The sequence below is a fragment of the Gossypium arboreum genome, chromosome 8 (assembly GCF_025698485.1).
Source record: "Gossypium arboreum isolate Shixiya-1 chromosome 8, ASM2569848v2, whole genome shotgun sequence".
Taxonomy (NCBI): Eukaryota; Viridiplantae; Streptophyta; class Magnoliopsida; order Malvales; family Malvaceae; genus Gossypium; species Gossypium arboreum.
The window spans coordinates 125,406,429-125,426,551 of NC_069077.1; the positions used below are offsets into that span (position 1 = coordinate 125,406,429).

Below are 20,123 nucleotides of genomic sequence, written 5' to 3' on the forward strand. Positions count from 1 at the left end.
GTGATTGGATCACCTCAAAACACGGTCGTTTTTAATAAATAAATAATTTTTTCAAAACGACGATTTTGGTCTGCGAAAATAGAAAACCGGTTCGGGAGTCAGTTACGTACGACGAAGGATTAGCACCCTCGACACGCCCAAAATTGGTACTCGATTGATTATTTAGTGTCTTAATGTTGAAAATTAAAGATTTGGACAGAGTTCAAAATGCGGTCATCCTTTTACTGGCTTTTAAAACATTTAGGTAAGTCAAATGTGTATTAAAGACCATCTCACCTCAAGGTAAAACATTACATTCAGTACGTTAGGACACAACATTTTTTACTCTCAATTGTGAACTTGCCTTCAAAACGTGCGTTTTAGCCTTAAGAGGATATTCGAATATTCAAAACAAACAAAAAAAGCGAAACTCAGTACGTTAGGGCACGGTTCTTCGAATTCTTTAAATACCGAACATTGCCTTTATTTTGAAAATTTTTGAGAGTGAACTGGTAAGAGGATATTTGAATATTCAAGACAAACAAAGAAAGCGAAACCCAGTACATTAGGGCACGATTCTTCGAATTCTTTAAATACTGAAATAATTCCTTAAGTTGAGAGGGTTCGAATTAACGATGATAAAAGCCGAATCAAAATATACTTGTTTGGGTTTGTTTGGAGAAGAAATGAAACCACTAATGTTGGCCACATAAGTTGAAATTTAAATAACAATGATAGCAGGAGATAAGAACATAATCACGAACATGCATAATATTACATGGCAAAAGTTCTAGGCAAATAAATCATAATCATATGACAAGAAGGTATATGTAATGGCTACATACTTTATGCAAAGACTAATATTAACACACAAAGGCCAATGAATTACAATTCAATTTTTAGAAAAGTGTCAAGCAAATGAACACAAATGAAATGAAGCAAGTTTTAAAATAAAGAAGAATTAATAATGTGAGAAATGAAAATGTGAAATTACCAATATACAAACAACAAAAAACAAGTAATATATGAAGGAGTTTTGAAAAAGTACTAAAAATAAAATACATAATATACAAAATATAAATACTTCTAGGCAAATAGTATGCATATAAATAAATAATTCACATGAAATGAAGAGAAAAGGAAAAAATATTAATATGTAAAATAATAATATATAAACTAATTTTAGAATAAATGTCACGTGTGAAGTAAGCTAAAATGAATTATACAAAACCATATCTATATTTGTATATCAATTTAAAACAAATAGTATATATATACAATACAAGCAATTTAATAAAAATAATAGCGTAATATTAAAACAAAGAATACTTATAACAAAAAAATTCAAAAAAAGTGTGCTATGAGATAAAATATAAAAAAAATTCAAATGAAAATAAAACAGTATGAAATAAAATAATTCAAAATCATATGTTTAAATAGTATATTTTAAAAAAATGAATAACCAAGAAACTTAATTGAAATAAAAGTAAAACTAAAGGGATAATTTATAAACAAAGCAAATTATTAGAACAGGATCAGGGACCAAAAAACATGCGCCCACATATTCGGGGATTTAAGCAAAAAATATCCCAAAACCCCAAAACACCGTGTTTAGGCGAGGATTAAAACTAAACTGATATAAAGTTCCTGGGCAAAATTTAAAAAAAAATAAAAGAGAAAACATTGGCCTAATCGAACAGCAATGCAGAGATGGCGAACTAACTGCGCAAATAACCCCTTAAAGGGGAGAATGAGCAAATCCAACATATGGATTAACGCGCAGACTACTTTTCACCCCCCAAAGTACTGTTTTAAAATTAATTGACCATTATTTTGTTTTTTTCTACAACATTAAAACCTTTTTCCTTAGAAAACCAAAAGCTTTCTCTTTTACTCTAAAAAACCCTATAGGTTTTAGCCTCCACAGCACCACCATTAAATCTGGTAGTCGGTAATGCATGAAGAGAGTCTCCGACTCCGCTCAGGCCATACTCGGAGACTTAGTCACCTCTCAACATCAGGAGAACGAAGGGAAAAGACCTAAAACGAGGCTCCAATCGATGAACCAAAGGTGAGTTCTCCTTTTCCCCTTTTGTTGTTTTTTCAAGCAGTAGATAAATCAAAGAGACAACAGCCAAAAATAGAAAGAAAAATGGGACTTAGAATCACCTTTAACCAATATTGTTGCTATTGATTTCTGTATATGTTTGATTTTTGTATCTATCTCCCTCTTTTTTCTAAAAAAAAAAAATCCCCCATTACAATACTTTCCAAAGACTTTTATAGCTTATTTTACAACTTATTTTGCTTGTTTATAGGTTCATTCGAGTACGTCTCTGATGTGGCCTAGTAGAGGAGCGCACGACGCGGAGGGACGCGTGATTTGCGGTGCTTGGGAACCTCCACGGTTGGGCCGGCTGAGGGTGTTAGCTGCTAGAGTTTTCATTTTTCTTTAATTTTGCTGGGCTGTTAGGGTTGTTTTGGGTTTAAGTCAGATGGGTTTAGGGTTTGGGTAATGGTTTGTATTGGGCTTAGAGATTGGGTTAAGTTTGTTTTGCTAATTGTTTTGGGTTTTAAATGTATTGGACCCTGGGCATAATTGGGCTTAACAGCTGCCCTTCTTTGCTCGTTGTGATGTAATGGGAACGAAGCAAAGATTACAAAGGCCAATTTTACCTGATCCTGTCAGATCTTTGCTTCTTGGTGTAACCTTATCCAAACCCATTGCATCTTATCGCTTCCAAATGCCTTATAGCTGTTTCATGAAGATACGATTTGTTGAAACTTTATCTGCTCCGCTCTTGCTCAGTGAAGATAAAAAATCTATAATTTTAGCTTGTTACCCTACTGCTTAGGGGGTTAAGGCGGGTCTTCGACCTACTCCACCACTTCTCGGAGAGCTAGGATCTATAAATTTTAGCCTGTTACCCTACTGCTTAGTAAAGATAAAGCTGATGATTGGAATCTGCTCCATCGCCTGTACGTGAAAATAAGATTCTCCAAAATTTGATCCACTTCACTCATGCTCAATGAAGATAAGATCTGGTATATTTAGCCTGCTCCACTCCTGCTCAGTGAAGATAAGATTAGTGGCTGAAATCTGCTCCATTGCCAATACATGGAGATAAGATTCACCAAAATTTGATCTGCTCCGCTCTCCTTTCGTGAAGACAAGACTCGTATATTTAGCTCGCTCCATTCTCGCCGGTGAAGATAAAGCTGATGATTGGAATCTTCTCCATCGCCGGTACGTAGAGATAAGATTCTCCAAAATCTGATCTGCTTCACTCCTGCTCAATAAAGATAAGATCTGGTATATTTAGCCTGCTCCACTCCTGCTCAGTGAAGATAAAGCTGATGATTGGAATCTGCTCCATCGCCGGTATATGGAGATAAGATTCTCTAAAATTCGATCTGCTTCACTCCTGCTCAGTGAAGATAAGATCTAGTATTTAGCCTGCTCCACTCCTGCTCAGTAAAGATAAGGCTTATAATATCTGTAATCCTGCTACATTGTCCACTGGGGAATCTATCTGTAGGAGAGTGATATGCTTATGCTAGATGATTAGGATGCCATAATTAATATGAATCAAATGCTCCTAACTACATGTATTATGGATGTTAAATGCACAACATGCAAAATGTCATGAGAATGATCCATTTTAATTTTTGGGCTGTCATCGCTCGTTGTTTACTAAGGTAACATCCTTAACATATGCCTTCTTGTTCAGCTTGGTAGAAAAGGATTTGAAGATGCGGTTAATCCCTTATTTCTCACACGTTTCTAGCCCTTTTAAGCTCGGTGAGTTCTAAATAATTGTCCTATTTCAGGTTCTCGTATTGTTTAGAAACCTTTCAGAGTAATATGCAAAACCTTATTTTGAGAGCATTATTAGTTCATTAATTATTATTTCAATAAAAATACTCGAAAAAGATTATAATGATAGGTAGAACTGAAATTTATTTGAGTCAAAATTTACGAAAGATGTATCAACAAAGAAAGCAAACATTGTTTGAGATACAAAAACGGTTAAAAAGGAACATAATAGGTGCCCCAGATTTCGCAGTTTGAGCTTCTCTGCACGAACTCCTCGAGGACCCTTTTAAACTTGGCACGCGCTTAAGGGATCTATAGCATTTTGTTGATGCCCCAAGATGTAGCTTATCTCCTATTTTTCGATTCAAGTGTAGTGAGACTGCCACTTGCCCTAGTTTGGATCTAAATTTGAATTGCCCTTTGCGGGTTTTCAATTCAAAACCCCTTTGGTCTCAAGGCGCCCTTTTACGGGTTTTTACCTTGGCCTTTCTTTTTTTTTTTGGCGCCCTTTACGGGTTTTCACCTCAATTGCTTCAAGCAAAATATCTTTTGATAGAATCCAAATTTATCGGGTTAGGCAAGCTCTTGCCATCCATCTTTGCTAGTATCAATGCCCCTCTAGAGAAAGCCTTTTTTACCACATAGGGTCCTTCCCAATTTGGCATCCATTTCCCCCTGAAATCTTTTTGCATAGGGAGAATCTTTTTCAATACTAAGTCTCCCTCATGGAACACCCTGGGGTGAACTTTTTTATTGTAGGCTCGTATCATTCTCCTCTGGTACATTTGACCATGACGAATAGCCTTTAGCCTCTTCTCTTCAATCAAGTTTAGTTGATCATAATGAGATTGGATCCATTCTGCTTCGTCTAACTTCAGCTCTGATAAAACTCAGAGAGAAGGGATTTCGACCTCAATAGGTAAAACTGCCTCCATCCCATAAACCAATAAGAAAGTTGTTGCCCCGGTAGAAGTTCTGACAGATGTCCGATAAGCATAAAAGGGAAAATAGGAGCTTTTCATGCCAATCTTTGTAAGTCTCCGCCATCTTCCCCACAATCTTCTTGATATTCTTATTAGCTGTCTCAACCGCCCCATTCATTTTCGGGCGGTATGGTGATGAGTTGTGATGTTTAATGTTGAACCGACTGCAGACTTCTGTTATTGCGCTATTGTTCAAATTCAACGCGTTATCAGATACGATTCTTTCTGGCATACCATAATGACATACAATCTCCTTCTTCAGGAACTTACTGCAGACTTTGTGACATTGGCGTACAAAGTAGCCTCTACCCATTTGGTAAAGTAGTCAATGACCACAAAAATGAATCGATGTCCGTTGGAAGCCTTTGGTGAAATTGGCCTAATGACGTCTATGCCCCACATTGAGAATGGCCATGAGGAAGTCATAACATAGAGGGGTGAAGGAGGCACATAGATCTTGTCTCCATAAATTTGACACTTATGGCACTTCTTAGCGTAATTGATGCAGTCTCCTTTCATTGTAGACCAGTAATATCCGAATCTCATGATTTGTCGAGCTATTGTGAAACCATTGGCATGTGTCCCACAGACACCATCATGGACTTCCTCTAGAATTTTCTTTGCCTCAACAGCGTCAACACATCTTAACAACACCTGATCATTTCTCTTCTTATATAGGACCTCACCGTCTAGGACATAGTCACTGGCTAACCTCCTCAATGTTCTTTTATCATTTTCGGTTGCTTGATCTGGGTACGCATAGCTCTTCACATATTGTAAGATATCATGATACCAAGGATGATCATCTCTCTTTTCCTCTTCATCAACATTACAGCAATGAGCTGGAGCCTCACAAATACTCATCTGAATTGGCTTCATATTCTCCTGTTCATTTACTTTGATCATGGAAGCTAGTGTAGCCAAGGCGTCAACCATCTGATTCTCGTATCGCGGGAGGTAATGAAACGTAATATCATCAAACTCTTCAATTAACTCCAGGATTAACTTTCAGCAACTGACCAATTTGGGATCTCTCGTTTCCCACTCGCCTTTAAGCTGATAAATTACCAATGCAGAATCTCCATACACTTTTAATACTTTGATTTTGCGGTCTATAGCTGCCTGAATTCCCATGATACATGCATTGTATTCTGCTATGTTATTTGTGCAGTCAAAATCCAGCTTGCAAGTGAATGGATAATGATATCCATTTAGGGATATCAGTTCTACCCCAACTCCATTTCCAACGGCATTTGATACTCCATCAAAATTTAATTTCCAAGAATGATCTTCAGGCATGTCTCCTTTAGCGATTGCTACATACATTAGATATTCGTTAGGGAAATTGAAATTCAAAGGTTCATAGTCCTCCAAAGCTCCACTGGCTAGGAAATCTGCTATTACACTCCCCTTCACAGCTTTTTGGTTTACATAGACTATGTCAAATTCAGAGAGCAGAATCTGTCATCGGGCCATCCTTCCATTTAAAGCGGTTGACTCCATCATGTATTTGAGAGGGTCTAGCTTTGAGATTAGCCAAGCTGTATGGTACAACATGCATTGCCTCAACCTTCGTGTTGTCCAAACCAAAGCACAGCATAGCTTCTCAATTGGCGGATACCTCATTTCACACTTAGTGAATTTTTTACTGAGGTAATATATCGCTTTTATTTTTCTCCCAGTCTCATCGTATTGGCCGAGCACACACCCCATCGAATTATCAAATACTGTTAAGTACAGTATCAATGGTCTACCAGGGCTTGGTGGTGTTAACACTAGAGGACTGGACAAATATTGTTTAACCTTTTCAAAGGTTTTTTGGCATTCATCATCCCATACCCTAGGATTGTGCTTTTTAAGAAGACGGAATATGGGGTCACACTTATCAGTCAATTGCGAAATAAACCGTGCAATGTAGTTTAATCTCCCTAGGAAACCTCGGACTTCTTTCTGAGTTCGTGGCGGAGGCAGCTCCTATATAGCCTTGACTTTATCAGGGTCGACTTCTATTCCCTTCTCACTGAATATGAAGCCGAGTAACTTTCCGGACCTAGCTCTGAAGGTGCATTTTGATGGATTGAGCTTTAATTGGAATTTTCTCAACCTCAGGAACAATTTTCTCAACACTCGCACATGTTCCTTTTTAGTTCGGGATTTTGCAATCATGTTGTCAACGTAGACCTCAATTTCCTTGTGCATCATGTCATGGAACAAGTTTACCATGGCTCTTTGGTATGTGGCTCCTGTATTTTTCAACCCGAAGGGTATCACCTTGTAGCAAAACGTTCCCCATAAAGTTATGAATGTGGTTTTTTCCATGTCCTCAGGATGCATTTTGATCTGATTGTACCCGGAGAACCCATCCATGAAGGAGAACAGTGAATAGCCTGCCGTATTATCCACTAGAGTGTTTATGTGAGGCAATGGAAAGTTACCTTTGGGCTGGCGTTGTTTAAATCTCTGTAATCTACACACATCCGCACTTTCCCATCTTTCTTAGGGACAGGGACGACGTTGGCCACCCATTCTGAATAATTGACCACCTATAAGAATCCGGCATTAAACTGCTTATTGACTTCTTCCTTTATTTTCATTGCTACATCGGGTTTCATCCTTCGGAGCTTCTGCTGAACTGGCTTGTACTCCTTTTTTGTAGGGACACGGTGCATTGCGATATTGGTACTTAGACCAGGCATATCCTGGTATGACCATGCAAAAACGTCCTTGAATTTTTGCAACAGCTCAATGAGGTTCTGTCTTGTTTTCTCGCTAGCGCAAGTGCCAATTTTAACTTCCTTCCCCTCTTCCAGGGCCATAATCTCAGTAGTCTCTTTGTGTGGCAGGATCTGTCCCTCTTCTTGCTCCACCATCCTTAACAAATCGGGAGATAAACCACAATCCTCGTCTTCTTCAAAATCCTAAAATCCCTCAAAGCACATGTCTCGCTCAAAAGGTGATTCCGGGCTCGCATCAGTATTACTCATGACGTTGACATCCAAGGGCCTATTATGAGTATAAGAGAATACCCAAAGAAAACGAAATGAATAATTTCTTTGTATGGTATGATTGTGTATGAAATGAAAAGGATGAAAGAATAATTGCTCGAACCGATATATGAAAATGCATTTTTTATTGAAAATAATAATGTTTGAACATGAGCCTATTTCACAAAAGATTCTTATTGTCCCTAGGCTAGGAGACAACAGGTGGGTTTTGAATATTACTTGTGTTAGCTCTAAAGATTACAGGAATTTCTTCCTTAGTCCAATTATCCAAAACACTCCCAGGCTCATACGGGCAAATGCCTGATAAATTTTTTTCCATTGCTTCATCTTCAAATGTGGTGTTGATGCTCCAAATTCCCATCGCATCTTCAGCCATTCCTTCTTTCACCTTATTCTGTATGGAATGAATAAACCCTCCAAATACAAAGGTTTGGAAAATGTGGGGGAAGTTCATTGGTTCCCACCTGACCTCTGTCCCACTCAATCTTGCTCTTCGCTGTTCTTATTTTCTTTCAAACTCCTTCTTCACTTGGCTTGCATCTGGCCTGAATCCCAAACCGAAGCGATCCCACTTGCCAACCAAAACTGGCACTCTAACTTATCCACGGAGGTGCCTTCCGAGTCCTCTGCCAGGTAACGCCCCTTTCCCAACTGTCAACTGTAGGCTCATTTTCGTAGCCCCTGATATCTTAGGTATCAGAATCCTACTTCCTTTAGCTATAAACGTTGTGTTTACAAACTCTAACGATCGAAATGAACATTCAACCGCTTCGTTGTCATTCTCTACGTAGGGTGCATCACTGGTAACTGACGCAATAATGTCCTCCTCCGTATTTATTATTATTAGTCGTCCCTCAGTAACCATCTTTAGCTTCTGGTGCAGCGAGAATGGCACTGCCTCAGCTGAGTGAATCCAAGGTCTTCCTAATAGACAGTTATAGGAAGGCTTAATATCCATCATGAGGAAATCTACCTCGTACGTGTTTAGGCCAATCTGAAGACGTACCTCTATCCTTCCCATTACTTTCCTTTCTGTACCATCAACTGCTCTTACTATGTTCTGACACGTCTTCATATGGGAACTGTCTATAGGTAAACGGTTTAACGTAGCCCAAGGCAATACGTTCAATGCGGACCCATTATCAACTAGTACTCCGGGTAACGTATACCCCTTACAACGTGTAGTGACATGCAGAGCCTTAGTAGACCCCCTACCCCTTGGCGGTATCTCATTATCGCTGAAGGAGATGAAATTGTCAATGCTTATGTTACCGACGAGACGATCCAATTTGTTAACCGAAATGTCATCCGCAATATAGGTTTCGTTTAACACTTTTATCAATGCGTTACGGTGGACCTCCGAATTTAACAGCAGAGCCAATACCGATATGCGATCCGGTTGTTGGTGTAGTTATTCCACAACACTATACTCACTGTGTCTTAGGAACTTCAAGAACTCATTGGCTTCATTTTCCATTACTGGTTCATTAACCAGTAGTTCTGATCTCTCTACTTCTTGCTTGAGCATGATGAGTTTCCCTTTTGTTGGTTCGGCTTCTGTGTTTGGCGTGTTAATCGAACCCTCCTTCTCTGAAACTACTATTCTACAATTATAATTCCAAGGTACCCTATGGCTATCTTTATAAGGGGAAGCTGTTGGCTTCTGGATTATAACTCTTGGTGTAACTCTTGCTTCTACTTTACTAATTCTGGGCTTCGAAATAATTATCACTGGACGGCTGGCTCTGCAGCCTACTTCACTTGACTCTCCTCCTAAAGAGCATACATTCTCCTCTTCGACAGACTCGAGGAACTCCAATTCCTTATTATCCATTAGACCCTGTACTAGGGCCCTGAACTCAATACAATTCTAGATCTCGTGATATTTCTCATGATGAAACTCATAGTAGTTCTGTGTATCTTGGATTTTATCCCCCAACCTCTGTGGAGGCTAAACCTCTCTTCTGTATTTCCTTCCAAACTAGCTTCAATGGGGTTCTCACCTCTGCGATATTCAGCTTGACTTTCCTCCCCATATTCTCAATTATCTCGTTTACCCCTTTATCAGCATGACTGGGTAACGGATTTCCCGTACCAGGTGTATCATCGAATTTTACAACACCTGCTTTGATAAGCCTTTCCACGTACCTTTTGAACAAGGTACAGTTTTCTATCGAGTGCCCTGTAATCCCTGCGTGGTATTCGTACTGAGCATTTGCGTCGTACCACTTAAGGTATGAGGGCTGCAACGGCTCTAAGTGGAAATGAGCCACTACATGTGCATCAAACAGACTTTTGTACAACTCCCTATATGTCACTGGTATGGGAGTGAATTGAAACTTCTCTGTATTCTGTCTCGTGTTAGGCTCCCTCCTTGGTGAGGCCTGCTGGTCTGTGACTATCGCCCTTGACTGATTAACAGTGGCAGGTTTTGTGTAGCCTGAGCTCACATTACCTACTTCATTCTCTCTTTTCTTCGGGGCTGACCTTCTCGTGTTCTCCCCAACTTCTATCCTACCCGATCTTATGGTATTTTCTATCATTTCGCCAGACATTACTATGTTCGTGAAACTCTTGGTTGCATTACCTAACATGTGAATAATGAAAGGCGCCTTCAATGTATTGATGAAGAGCATGGTTGTTTCTTTTTCTAGCAACGGTGGTTGGACCTGTGTAGCGACCACTCTCCATATCTGAGTATACTACCGGAAGCTTTCGCTTGGCTTTTTCTCTATATTCTGGAGTGTGATTCGGTCAGGTGCTATATCCGTTATATGGCCGTACTACTTCATGAAGGCATGAGCTAGGTCCTTCCACGACTTGAATTGGGTCCTACTCAATTGATTGTACCATTTCGCTGCAGCCCTACTCAAACTGTCCTGAAAATAATGGATCAACAGTTGGTCGTTGTTGACATACCCCGTCCTTCGACAAAACATCGTAATGTGAGCCTCAGGGTAGCTAGTTCTGTTATATCTTTCAAACTCTGGCATTTTAAACTTTGGGGGAAGTACTAAGTCCGGGACCAAACTCAGTTCCTTTGCATCGATTCTGCAGTAATGATTAGCATTCTCTAACTTCTTGAACTTTTCCTCCAACCATTTACATCGATCCTCAAAATTATTTTGGGACCTCAGCCTTTGTCTTTTCCACCCCTGCTGGGTTGTCGAAATCAAGGACCTGGGGGTTTGCCAGATTATCTCCAGGGTTGGTGCTCGATCCTGCTAGGAAGTTTACTGGTGCCGAGGTACCAGTTTGATAAAGAGGTTGGACATTAACAGACACCCCTAGTGGTTGTGTTTGCATGTTCACTGGCGCAAAACTTGTAGGACAAGCGAAATCCTCATTGTCATTTCCCGTGTCCCCCATAGGGCCTTTTCCTTTGTCAGACTCTCCTTTAAATAGCTGTGTCAGCTGGCTTATCATGTTGTTTTGTGATTCCAGCATGTTTCTCCAGGACTCCAGCATTTGGTCTCTCATTTCCTGCTGGATCTTAGCCAGCTGCTCTTGCATCTGAGCTTGCAGTTGCTCTTGCATCTCCTTTTGCATTTGCTCAAACCTCTGATCCATATCTTTTGTTTTCCTTCGTGTGTAGTACCGGTGTTCCAGGGTAACTAGATAAATGGCCGCTAATTAATAGGGTTCTTTTGTGTATATGATGTTATGCAATGCAATGCAATGTAAATGCATTACATGAATGCAAAAAATGAGACGTCGATTCGAATTCAATTTCATTTAGAAAATTTCACTGAAAAACAAATTCTTTTACATAAAATGAATTACATATACGGTCTTGCCCTAATACCCAAAGCTTTTACTTTCCTAAGAAGGCAGGCTAACTCTCACCCCCGATCTGACTCTAACTCATATTTAACTCCTAACACATCAGCTTGGACCGCCAAAGTCTGTAAATGATCAGCCAACTATCGTATCTGAACTATAGCTTCGCCTATTAAGTAATCCCTATCTCGGACCTGATCCTGAGATCGGTGAAGTTGCTCCCCTAGTTGCTCATTATTCGCTTCCAACAATTCAATTTGATATTTACAGTTCTGAAGTGTAGTCTCAAGTTCTTCTACTTTCCCCTTTAAATTCTCGATCTTACTTAGGCTAGCCCTTAATTCAATCACTGAGTTACAACTCTGATGTTACTGTAGTGTCGTTTCTAACTCTGCCACCCGAGCTCTTAACATTTGTTTTTCATTCTAGCTATTATCTAAACTCTTTTTACAAGTGACTTCTCGAGCTTGAGCATCATGAAACTTTTCCTCCCACCAATCAGCCCTAGTTTTTTCCTCTTGGATTTCTTGCCTCCACTATTTAGATGTTTTACCCAAGCCAGCATTTCTCATTGACTTATGCAGCTGCTTGTAATTAGTCTTCAGACTGTCCAGGTCTTCCTCAACCTCTCTCTTTCTCTTTCTCAAATTCTCAGCCTCGGATTTTTGAACATCAACATCCAGCTTTAAGTACACTTTTTCCTCCTCCAACTGCTCTATTTTCCTTTCTAACTCTGAGGTTTTCTTTTCGAAGTCTTTCCTTATGATTTCCAATTTGGAGCGGACCATTCGCAGATATTCCTCTATCGGTCGAGCTTCTTCTAAACTTGGCCTCGGGATATTGTCGTTAACCCTTCTACTCCACCATTCATTATATTCAGGAGTCACCATTGGATTCACAGCAACTCCCTTTATCCGGCAAGTTTGGTTCCAGGCATTATAAATCTCGCGGCTTTTTTTCTTGGAGTCTTTCTCCCCATACAAGAACTCACTCTGAGCTAGCCCATGCATCATCGGTATAAATTGTCTTGATCTATATTGCCTCAATACAAGTAGATGGGCGTATCCAACGGCTCCCCAAATCCCCAACAAAGGGCCCCAATCATAACTCCCACATCGGTAGCGAATCTCATCGAAAACCATCCAAGGAGCCTTCCATTCGATATCCTCCTCTTGGAGATTTTGAAGTATTTCTATCCATTTTTCCTCTGTTATGTCATCTCTTCTCGATATGGTCACTATCTCCTTCAAAGGTGAGTAATCTCCAAGAAAAGGTCGGTAAGAGGCCTTTTCTACCCTCCAAAAGTGGCTATGAAACCATACTAACAAGAGTTGTGCACACCCAATAAATCTGCCTTCACCTGCCCTCCGACATGCACTCAAAGATCTGAAAGTCTCAGCCAAGATTGCAGGAACAGGAGTGACTTCTTTACCAAATCGGTCAAATAGATCGGCGACTGCTTCATCTACATGTCTTAAAGCTTTAGGGAAAATAACCAAACCATAAACGCTCAAGGCGAAGACATCAACTCTTTTCTTCATATCAGGGTGTGTCAGGATCAGCTCTCTCAAATTCTCCCAAGGGATGCACTTTCCACTGCCTTTCTGTTGGACTCGAGCTGCAACCCAATGCTCACTCATCCCAGTGATATTCATCAACCTCTTTACAAAGGTTTGGGTATTGACAGCTCTAGAATAAATCTTATCAACTTGAAACCTTGGACAATAAAGCAAGGCTATATATTCCTCGACAGTAGGTGCTAGATCTACCTTTCCGAAAGTAAAACAACTGTAGGCGGAATTCCAAAATTGAGCCATGGCGCGGAACAAATACCTATCTACCTTAACATCGAGGAGATAATGAATATCACCATAATTTCAGTAGAGTAGTTGCTTCATCTCCTCATCCTAGTGACTCCATAATTCTTTCAACTCCTGAAGATCATTCTGAACCACACTAATATGGGTAAAATCCCATAACTCCGACATGTACCCCTTTGTCAAACTGTCACCTTTCTCTGACTGTGCATTCTCCGACCATCTTTGTACAAACGCTTGTCTTTCACTTTATCAATGAATTCGTTCTTCATGGCAAAACTTTCTATTAGTAACCGAACCGTATATCGACACCTCCTTTTATGATTAAAATGTTATGCAATCACTATTAAAGAAAGAAGGAAAAACACAAGTCAGAATTATGCATAAGAATAGAAATCAAAGCAATAAAGAAATTATCAAACGCCTATTCGGGAAATCACTAGGGCTAGGTGTAATTCTACCTAAGGCGGGTTCTTACAGCTAACTATATGTGGTTTAGTTCTAGAGTAAAGGTACCTAAACCAGCAGATTCCTCGATCCTCGCCCATTATAGGTTCATATGGATCAAGTTCAGTTTAGGGGAATACATTTCCTTATGCCCGTGCGGAGGTGAAAACCTCACGAAGACATAAGTACAGATGTATTCCGGAAGCGATCCCCTAGCCCATGCAGAGGTGAAAACCTCACGAAAGCATAGTTTCTCACTCCCACTTAAAAGGTGTGACCCAACGGTCATGTGATATGATGCGAGAGTTTATAAAGAAATTCAACGAAAAAATAAACTCAAGAAGGACACAGAAAATGCAAAGCGAGGATCGTGTATTTTTAGAAAAACTGAATTTTTAAATTTCGACAAGAAGACAGAAAATAATCAATTTACAGCTCGACTCTCTTATGGTCCCCAGTGGAGTCGTCAAGCTGTCGAAACCATTTTTTTGAAAACGGGAAATCGACTTTTGAAAACGAAAAGTTGGGAGTCGCCACCAATCGTTTTTAATAGGGTGTGATTGGATCACCTCAATACACGGTCATTTTTAATAAATAAATAATTTTTTCAAAACGACGATTTTGGTCTGTGAAAATAGAAAATCGGTTTGGGAGTCAGTTACGTACGAGGAAGAATTAGCACCCTCGACACGCCCAAAATTGGTACTCGATTGATTATTTAGTGTCTTAATGTCGAAAATTAAAGATTTGGACAGAGTTCAAAACGTGATCCTCCTTTTACTGTCTTTTAAAACATTTAGGTAAGTCAAACGTGTATTAAAAACCATCTCACCTCAAGGTAAAACATTACATCCAGTACGTTAGGACACAACATTTTTGACTCTCAATTGTGAACTTGCCTTTAAAACGTGCGTTTTAGCCTGAAGAGGATATTCGAATATTCAAAACAAATAAAGAAAGCGAAACCCAGTACGTTAGGGCACGGTTCTTCGAATTCTTTAAATATCGAACATTGCCTTTATTTTGAAAATTTTTTAGAGTGAACTGGTAAGAGGAAATTCGAATATTCAAGACAAACAAAGAAAGCGAAACCCAGTACGTTAGGGCACGATTCTTCGAATTCTTTAAATACCGAAATAATTCCTTAAGTTGAGAGGGTTCGAATTAACGATGATAAAATCCGAATCAAAATATACTTGTTTGGGCTTGTTTGGAGAAGAAATGAAACCACTAATGTTGGCCACATAAGTTGGAATTTAAATCACAATGATAGCAGGAGATAAGAACATAATCACGAACATGCATAATATTACATGGCAAAAGTTCTAGGCAAATAAATCATAATCATATGACAAGAAGGTATATGTAATGGCTACATACTTTATGCAAAGACTAATATTAACACACAAAGGCCAAGGAATTACAATTCAATTTTTAGAAAAGTGCCAAGCAAATGAACACAAATGAAATGAAGCAAGTTTTAAAGTAAAGAAGAATTAATAATGTGAGAAATGAAAAATGTGAAATCACCGATATACAAACAACAAAAAACGAGTAATATATGAAGGAGTTTTGAAAATGTACTAAAAACAAAATACAAAATATATAAAATATAAATACTTCTAGGCAAATAGTATGCATATAAATAAATAATTAACATGAAATGAAGAGAAAAGGAAAAAATATTAATATGTAAAATAATAATATATAAACTAATTTTAGAATAAATGTCACATGTGAAGTAAGCTAAAATGAATTATACAAAACCATATCTATATTTGTATATCAATTTAAAACAGATAGTATATATATACAATACAAGCAATTTAATAAAAATAATAGCGTAATATTAAAACAAAGAATACTTATAACAAAAAAAATTTAAAAAAGTGTGCTATGAGATAAAATATAAAAAAAATTCAAATGAAAATAAAACAGGATGAAATAAAATAATTCAAAATCATATGTTTAAATAGTATATTTTTTAAAAAATGAATAACCAAGAAACTTAATTGAAATAAAAGTAAAACTAAAGGGATAATTTATAAACAAAGCAAATTATTAGAACAGGATCAGAGACCAAAAAACATGAGCCCACATATTCGGGGATTTAAGCGGAAAATATCCCAAACCCCCAAAACACCGTGTTTAGGCGAGGATTAAAACTAAACTGATATAAAGTTCCTGGGCAAAATTTAAAAAAAAAATAAAACAGAAAACATTGGCCTAATCAAACAGCAATGCAGAGATGGGGAACTAACTACGCAAATAACCCCTTAAAGGGGAGAATGAGCAAATCCAACATATGGATTAACGCGCAGACTACTTTTCACCCCCCAAAGTACTGTTTCAAAATTAATTGACCATTATTTTGTTTTTTTCTACAGCATTAAAACCTTTTTCCTTAGAAAACCAAAAGCTTTCTCTTTTACTCTAAAAAACCCTGTAGGTTTTAGCCTCCACAGCACCACCATTAAATCTGGTAGTCGGTAATACGTGAAGAGAGTCTCCGACTCTGCTGAGGCCATACTCAGAGACTTAGTCGCCTCTCAACATCAGGAGAACGAAGGGAAAAGACCTAAACCGAGGCTCCAATCGATGAACCAAAGGTGAGTTCCCCTTTTCCCCTTTTGTTGTTTTTTCAAGCAGTAGATAAATCAAAGAGACAGCAGCCAAAAATAGAAAGAAAAATGGGACTTAGAATCACCTTTAACCAATATTGTTGTTATTGATTTCTGTATATGTTTGATTTTTGTATCTATCTCCCTCTTTTTTCTAAAAAAAAAACCCCCCCATTACAATACTTTCCAAAGACTTTTATAGCCTATTTTACAACTTATTTTGCTTGTTTGTAGGTTCATTTGAGCACGTCTCTGATGTGGCCTAGTAGAGGAGCGCACGACACGGAGGGACGCTCGACGTGCGGTGCTTGGGAACCTCCATGGTTGCGGCGGCTGAGGGTGTTAGCTGCTAGAGTTTTCATTTTTCTTTAATTTTGCTAGGCTGTTAAGGTTGTTTTGGGTTTAAGTCTGATGGGTTTAGGGTTTGAGTAATGGTTTGTATTGGGCTTAGAGATTGGGTTAAGTTTGTTTTGCTAATTGTTTTGGGTTTTAAATGTATTGGGCCCTGGGCATAAATTGGGCTTAACATTTATAGAATGAAAGATGGTTCAATATTCACTCGGAATCTAAAAGTAATAAATTAAAAATAACAAAAATCTCAGATTTTATTCTAAATATCACTTTAGTGTAGTTAACAAAATAATTTAATAGAGTTATTAATTAGATCTAAATCTTTAAACCAAAAAGTGTAGGGACTAAATCCTTAAAATTAAAAGTAAAATGGTCAAATTCTCGATGATATAAAATGATTAATTTATATGTGTAAATAAAATTTTAAAATTTTAATAAATAAATTAATAGTATGTGAAATAATAAATAAATAGGAAATTAAAACAGGGAATGAATGAATCTAAGATGTATTATTTGTACTAATACTTTTATATTGAATATGAATGTAAAGGAATGAGGTTGGCTAAAAATGAAGAGAAGAAGACTGGATATGCATATAGTTGAATGTTATTCTTACATCTTCCTAACGCACAACATGATCCAACAATTCTAAACATTCCTTGGTTGGACTATAGAAACCAATTGTTCTGTCTTCACATGTCTTTAACTAAGTCAAAAGAGGTGAGCAACGTAAGAGTTTGGCTTGGATTTCTTAGCATTTCTAGCAAACAATCTCTCAACTTTGCAAAGTAAAAATCCCTTATCAGAGATAGCATCAAATTCTTTTGAGCTTTCTTCAAACCTATTGAACTTCATTTTTTCCCCATCGATGTAGAAGGGTTGACAGATGAAGTGTAGTACCCCCTAACCCTATACTATCACTGGAACATGGTTACAGAGTATTACTTGAGATATTAAACAAATTACGAATAAATCACAAATAATTAACATACAAAGTATAAATTTAATCCTTAAGCCTCTATAATGGACCCTCGAGCCCAAAACATGTATTAGAAGTGGATTAGGACTTATCCAGATGCTCAGAGAATTTTCGTAAATTTAAAATTTTTTGAACTCAATATGACCTCCTTTATATATATCTAACATTTCCTGTAATTTCAAACCAAAACCAATCCAAATACTAATGATATAACCAATTCAATTCATACATGTAAACATCTAAAACATACCAAGATTAATACTAAAATTTACTATATGATCATTCATACCATTATTCAAATTAAATTAAAAGTTCTATTCAATTATTAATTCAAACATAATGTCATATATATACCATTTCAAATATTTAATCTTTCATTTACCAAATTAAATCATCACATATTATCCTTACAATCCAAAACCACATTAACTCAAAAAACAACCTAGGTACATGCCACATATACCAAAATAAAATATACATCCCCAAGGTTGCTGAGATCGGGATTGGTTCGGATGCTGGACCAGATTTTGACTCCTACTGACCTGCGCATAAAAAATAACCGCATGCTGAGTATAGACATACTCAGTGGTATTACTATAATTCAAACTATAATAACAATAATGAAATATAAATATTAAACATATAACAATTGAATTTTCTCAAATATTAACTCATTCTTGAACTTCATTCGTTAATAATAGTAAGACAATTTCAACTTTTTATCAGTTTCAATCAAATATCATAGACTTCAATTTTCTTCACTACATCAACATTTAGTTCATTCCTTCCATTTTCAATCTCAATTTCAATCCACAATTTAACTTTCTCATTTCTTTCATTATTTTCAATAGTACGTTCAATCTAATTTATTTAAATTTCTCATTTTAGGTTTTCACCCTATTAACAAACCCGGACTTTGGCGGATATACGGATCCAACCAAGCACACCAGAATGACACCCAGTGATAGTTCGAACCAAAATTGACATCCAATGTCTCATCAGCCTAGCCGAAGTAAAGTGGTAACCAGTACCTCATCGAATCTATCCTAAGTAAAATAGTGACACCTAGTGTCTCATCGACTCAAGGTCGAAGTATCCCTGAACACATCCAATCTTATGGCATGCCAACTATATCCGACTTAGCCGGACTAGTTAATAGGATATTTAATTCACTTTCTCTGTTTCAATCAATATTCACATCAATTACACTTAAATCACAATTTTACTTTCATTTCAAAAATCCACTTTCAAAATCAAATACACTTTCCATTCACCAATCAAAATACAATTCAATACTAACACATATTTCTCATTCAATTCAACCTCACTTTAAATCCCAAATTCTCTTTCAATTCAACAATTCAATCATAATCCAATACTAAAATTTATTTAACAACCATTTCAATTATCATTCAATTCCATAACAACACTTACCTCATAATTCACTTACCAAATACATAATTTAATTTAACATTTAATGAATAAATAAATAATTTGAATTATAGTAATACAAACCTGGATTTGTTCGATTACTCCTCGACGACTTTTTTATTTCCTTTCGGTATCGATGCCTCGGGTTCTTTGCTAGCTACGAATAATAATAATTTTCTCTATTAATTACAGCATTAAATTATAATAAATAATTGAATTTTATTCAGTTCCTACTTATTCTCAATTTAATCCTAACTAAGTTTACTTACTTTTCTAACTTAATTCATACTTCTTTTCTACTTAATTTCTTGCCATGTTAAACTCAACTATTCAATATTCATAACAAAATCCTAATTTAAAACTTCTTACAATTTAATCCCTATAACACAAAACTTATAACTTCTTTTACAATTTAATCCCTTTATCAATTCTAACTTGAAATTCATTTAATTAAATCCATAATTTCACAATTTGTTTAACATGAACTATACTCAAAAACTTATGAACTTTCAATATATCAACTTGGTTTCATCAAAACCTTATTCTAAAGCTTCTAAAATATCAAAATTAAATAAAAGGACTTAATTGACTTACCAATTAAACTCCAAGCTTTTAATCCTTAGTTTCTCCTTTTTCTTTTCTTTCTTCTTTCTTTCTTCTTATTTCCGTATGGTTCTCTGTAACTATTTCTTTTTTCTTTTGTTTCTTTATGACTTATATATATATATATATTAGTTTATAATAATAATTATTATAAAAATTTATTAAATAACAAATGCTTATATTACAATTGGTCAATTATATGTTTTACACTTGTCTCCATTTAATTTGTTTACCTCATAAAAATCTTATAATTTAATTAATTATCTAGTAAACATCTTTTATTTAATAATAATAAATATCTATTGTATAA

General features: G+C 36.8%; 1 protein-coding gene and 3 long non-coding RNA genes across 4 annotated transcripts; 1 reads left to right on the forward strand and 3 right to left on the reverse strand.

Moving 5' to 3' along the window:
- Window positions 1-12,100: 12,100 nt before the first annotated feature.
- On the reverse strand, window positions 12,101-13,381 carry LOC108459014 (uncharacterized). Its single transcript, XM_017758386.1, has one exon. The coding sequence runs from the start codon at window positions 13,379-13,381 to the stop codon at window positions 12,101-12,103; it is 1,281 nt and encodes a 426-aa protein (XP_017613875.1).
- A 235-nt stretch (window positions 13,382-13,616) lies between these two features.
- On the reverse strand, window positions 13,617-16,685 carry LOC128296347 (uncharacterized). Its single transcript, XR_008286930.1, has 2 exons — window positions 16,536-16,685; window positions 13,617-13,724 (listed from the first exon to the last, which is right to left on the reverse strand). It is a non-coding gene; the product is annotated as an uncharacterized LOC128296347 (long non-coding RNA).
- Window positions 16,015-17,007, forward strand: LOC108459534 (uncharacterized). The gene is made up of 2 exons (XR_001867370.2): window positions 16,015-16,437; window positions 16,684-17,007. It is a non-coding gene; the product is annotated as an uncharacterized LOC108459534 (long non-coding RNA).
- Window positions 17,008-18,126: 1,119 nt separating this feature from the next.
- On the reverse strand, window positions 18,127-20,122 carry LOC128296414 (uncharacterized). Its single transcript, XR_008287034.1, has 3 exons — window positions 19,805-20,122; window positions 19,295-19,367; window positions 18,127-18,321 (listed from the first exon to the last, which is right to left on the reverse strand). It is a non-coding gene; the product is annotated as an uncharacterized LOC128296414 (long non-coding RNA).
- Between the last annotated feature and the right edge of the window lies 1 nt (window position 20,123).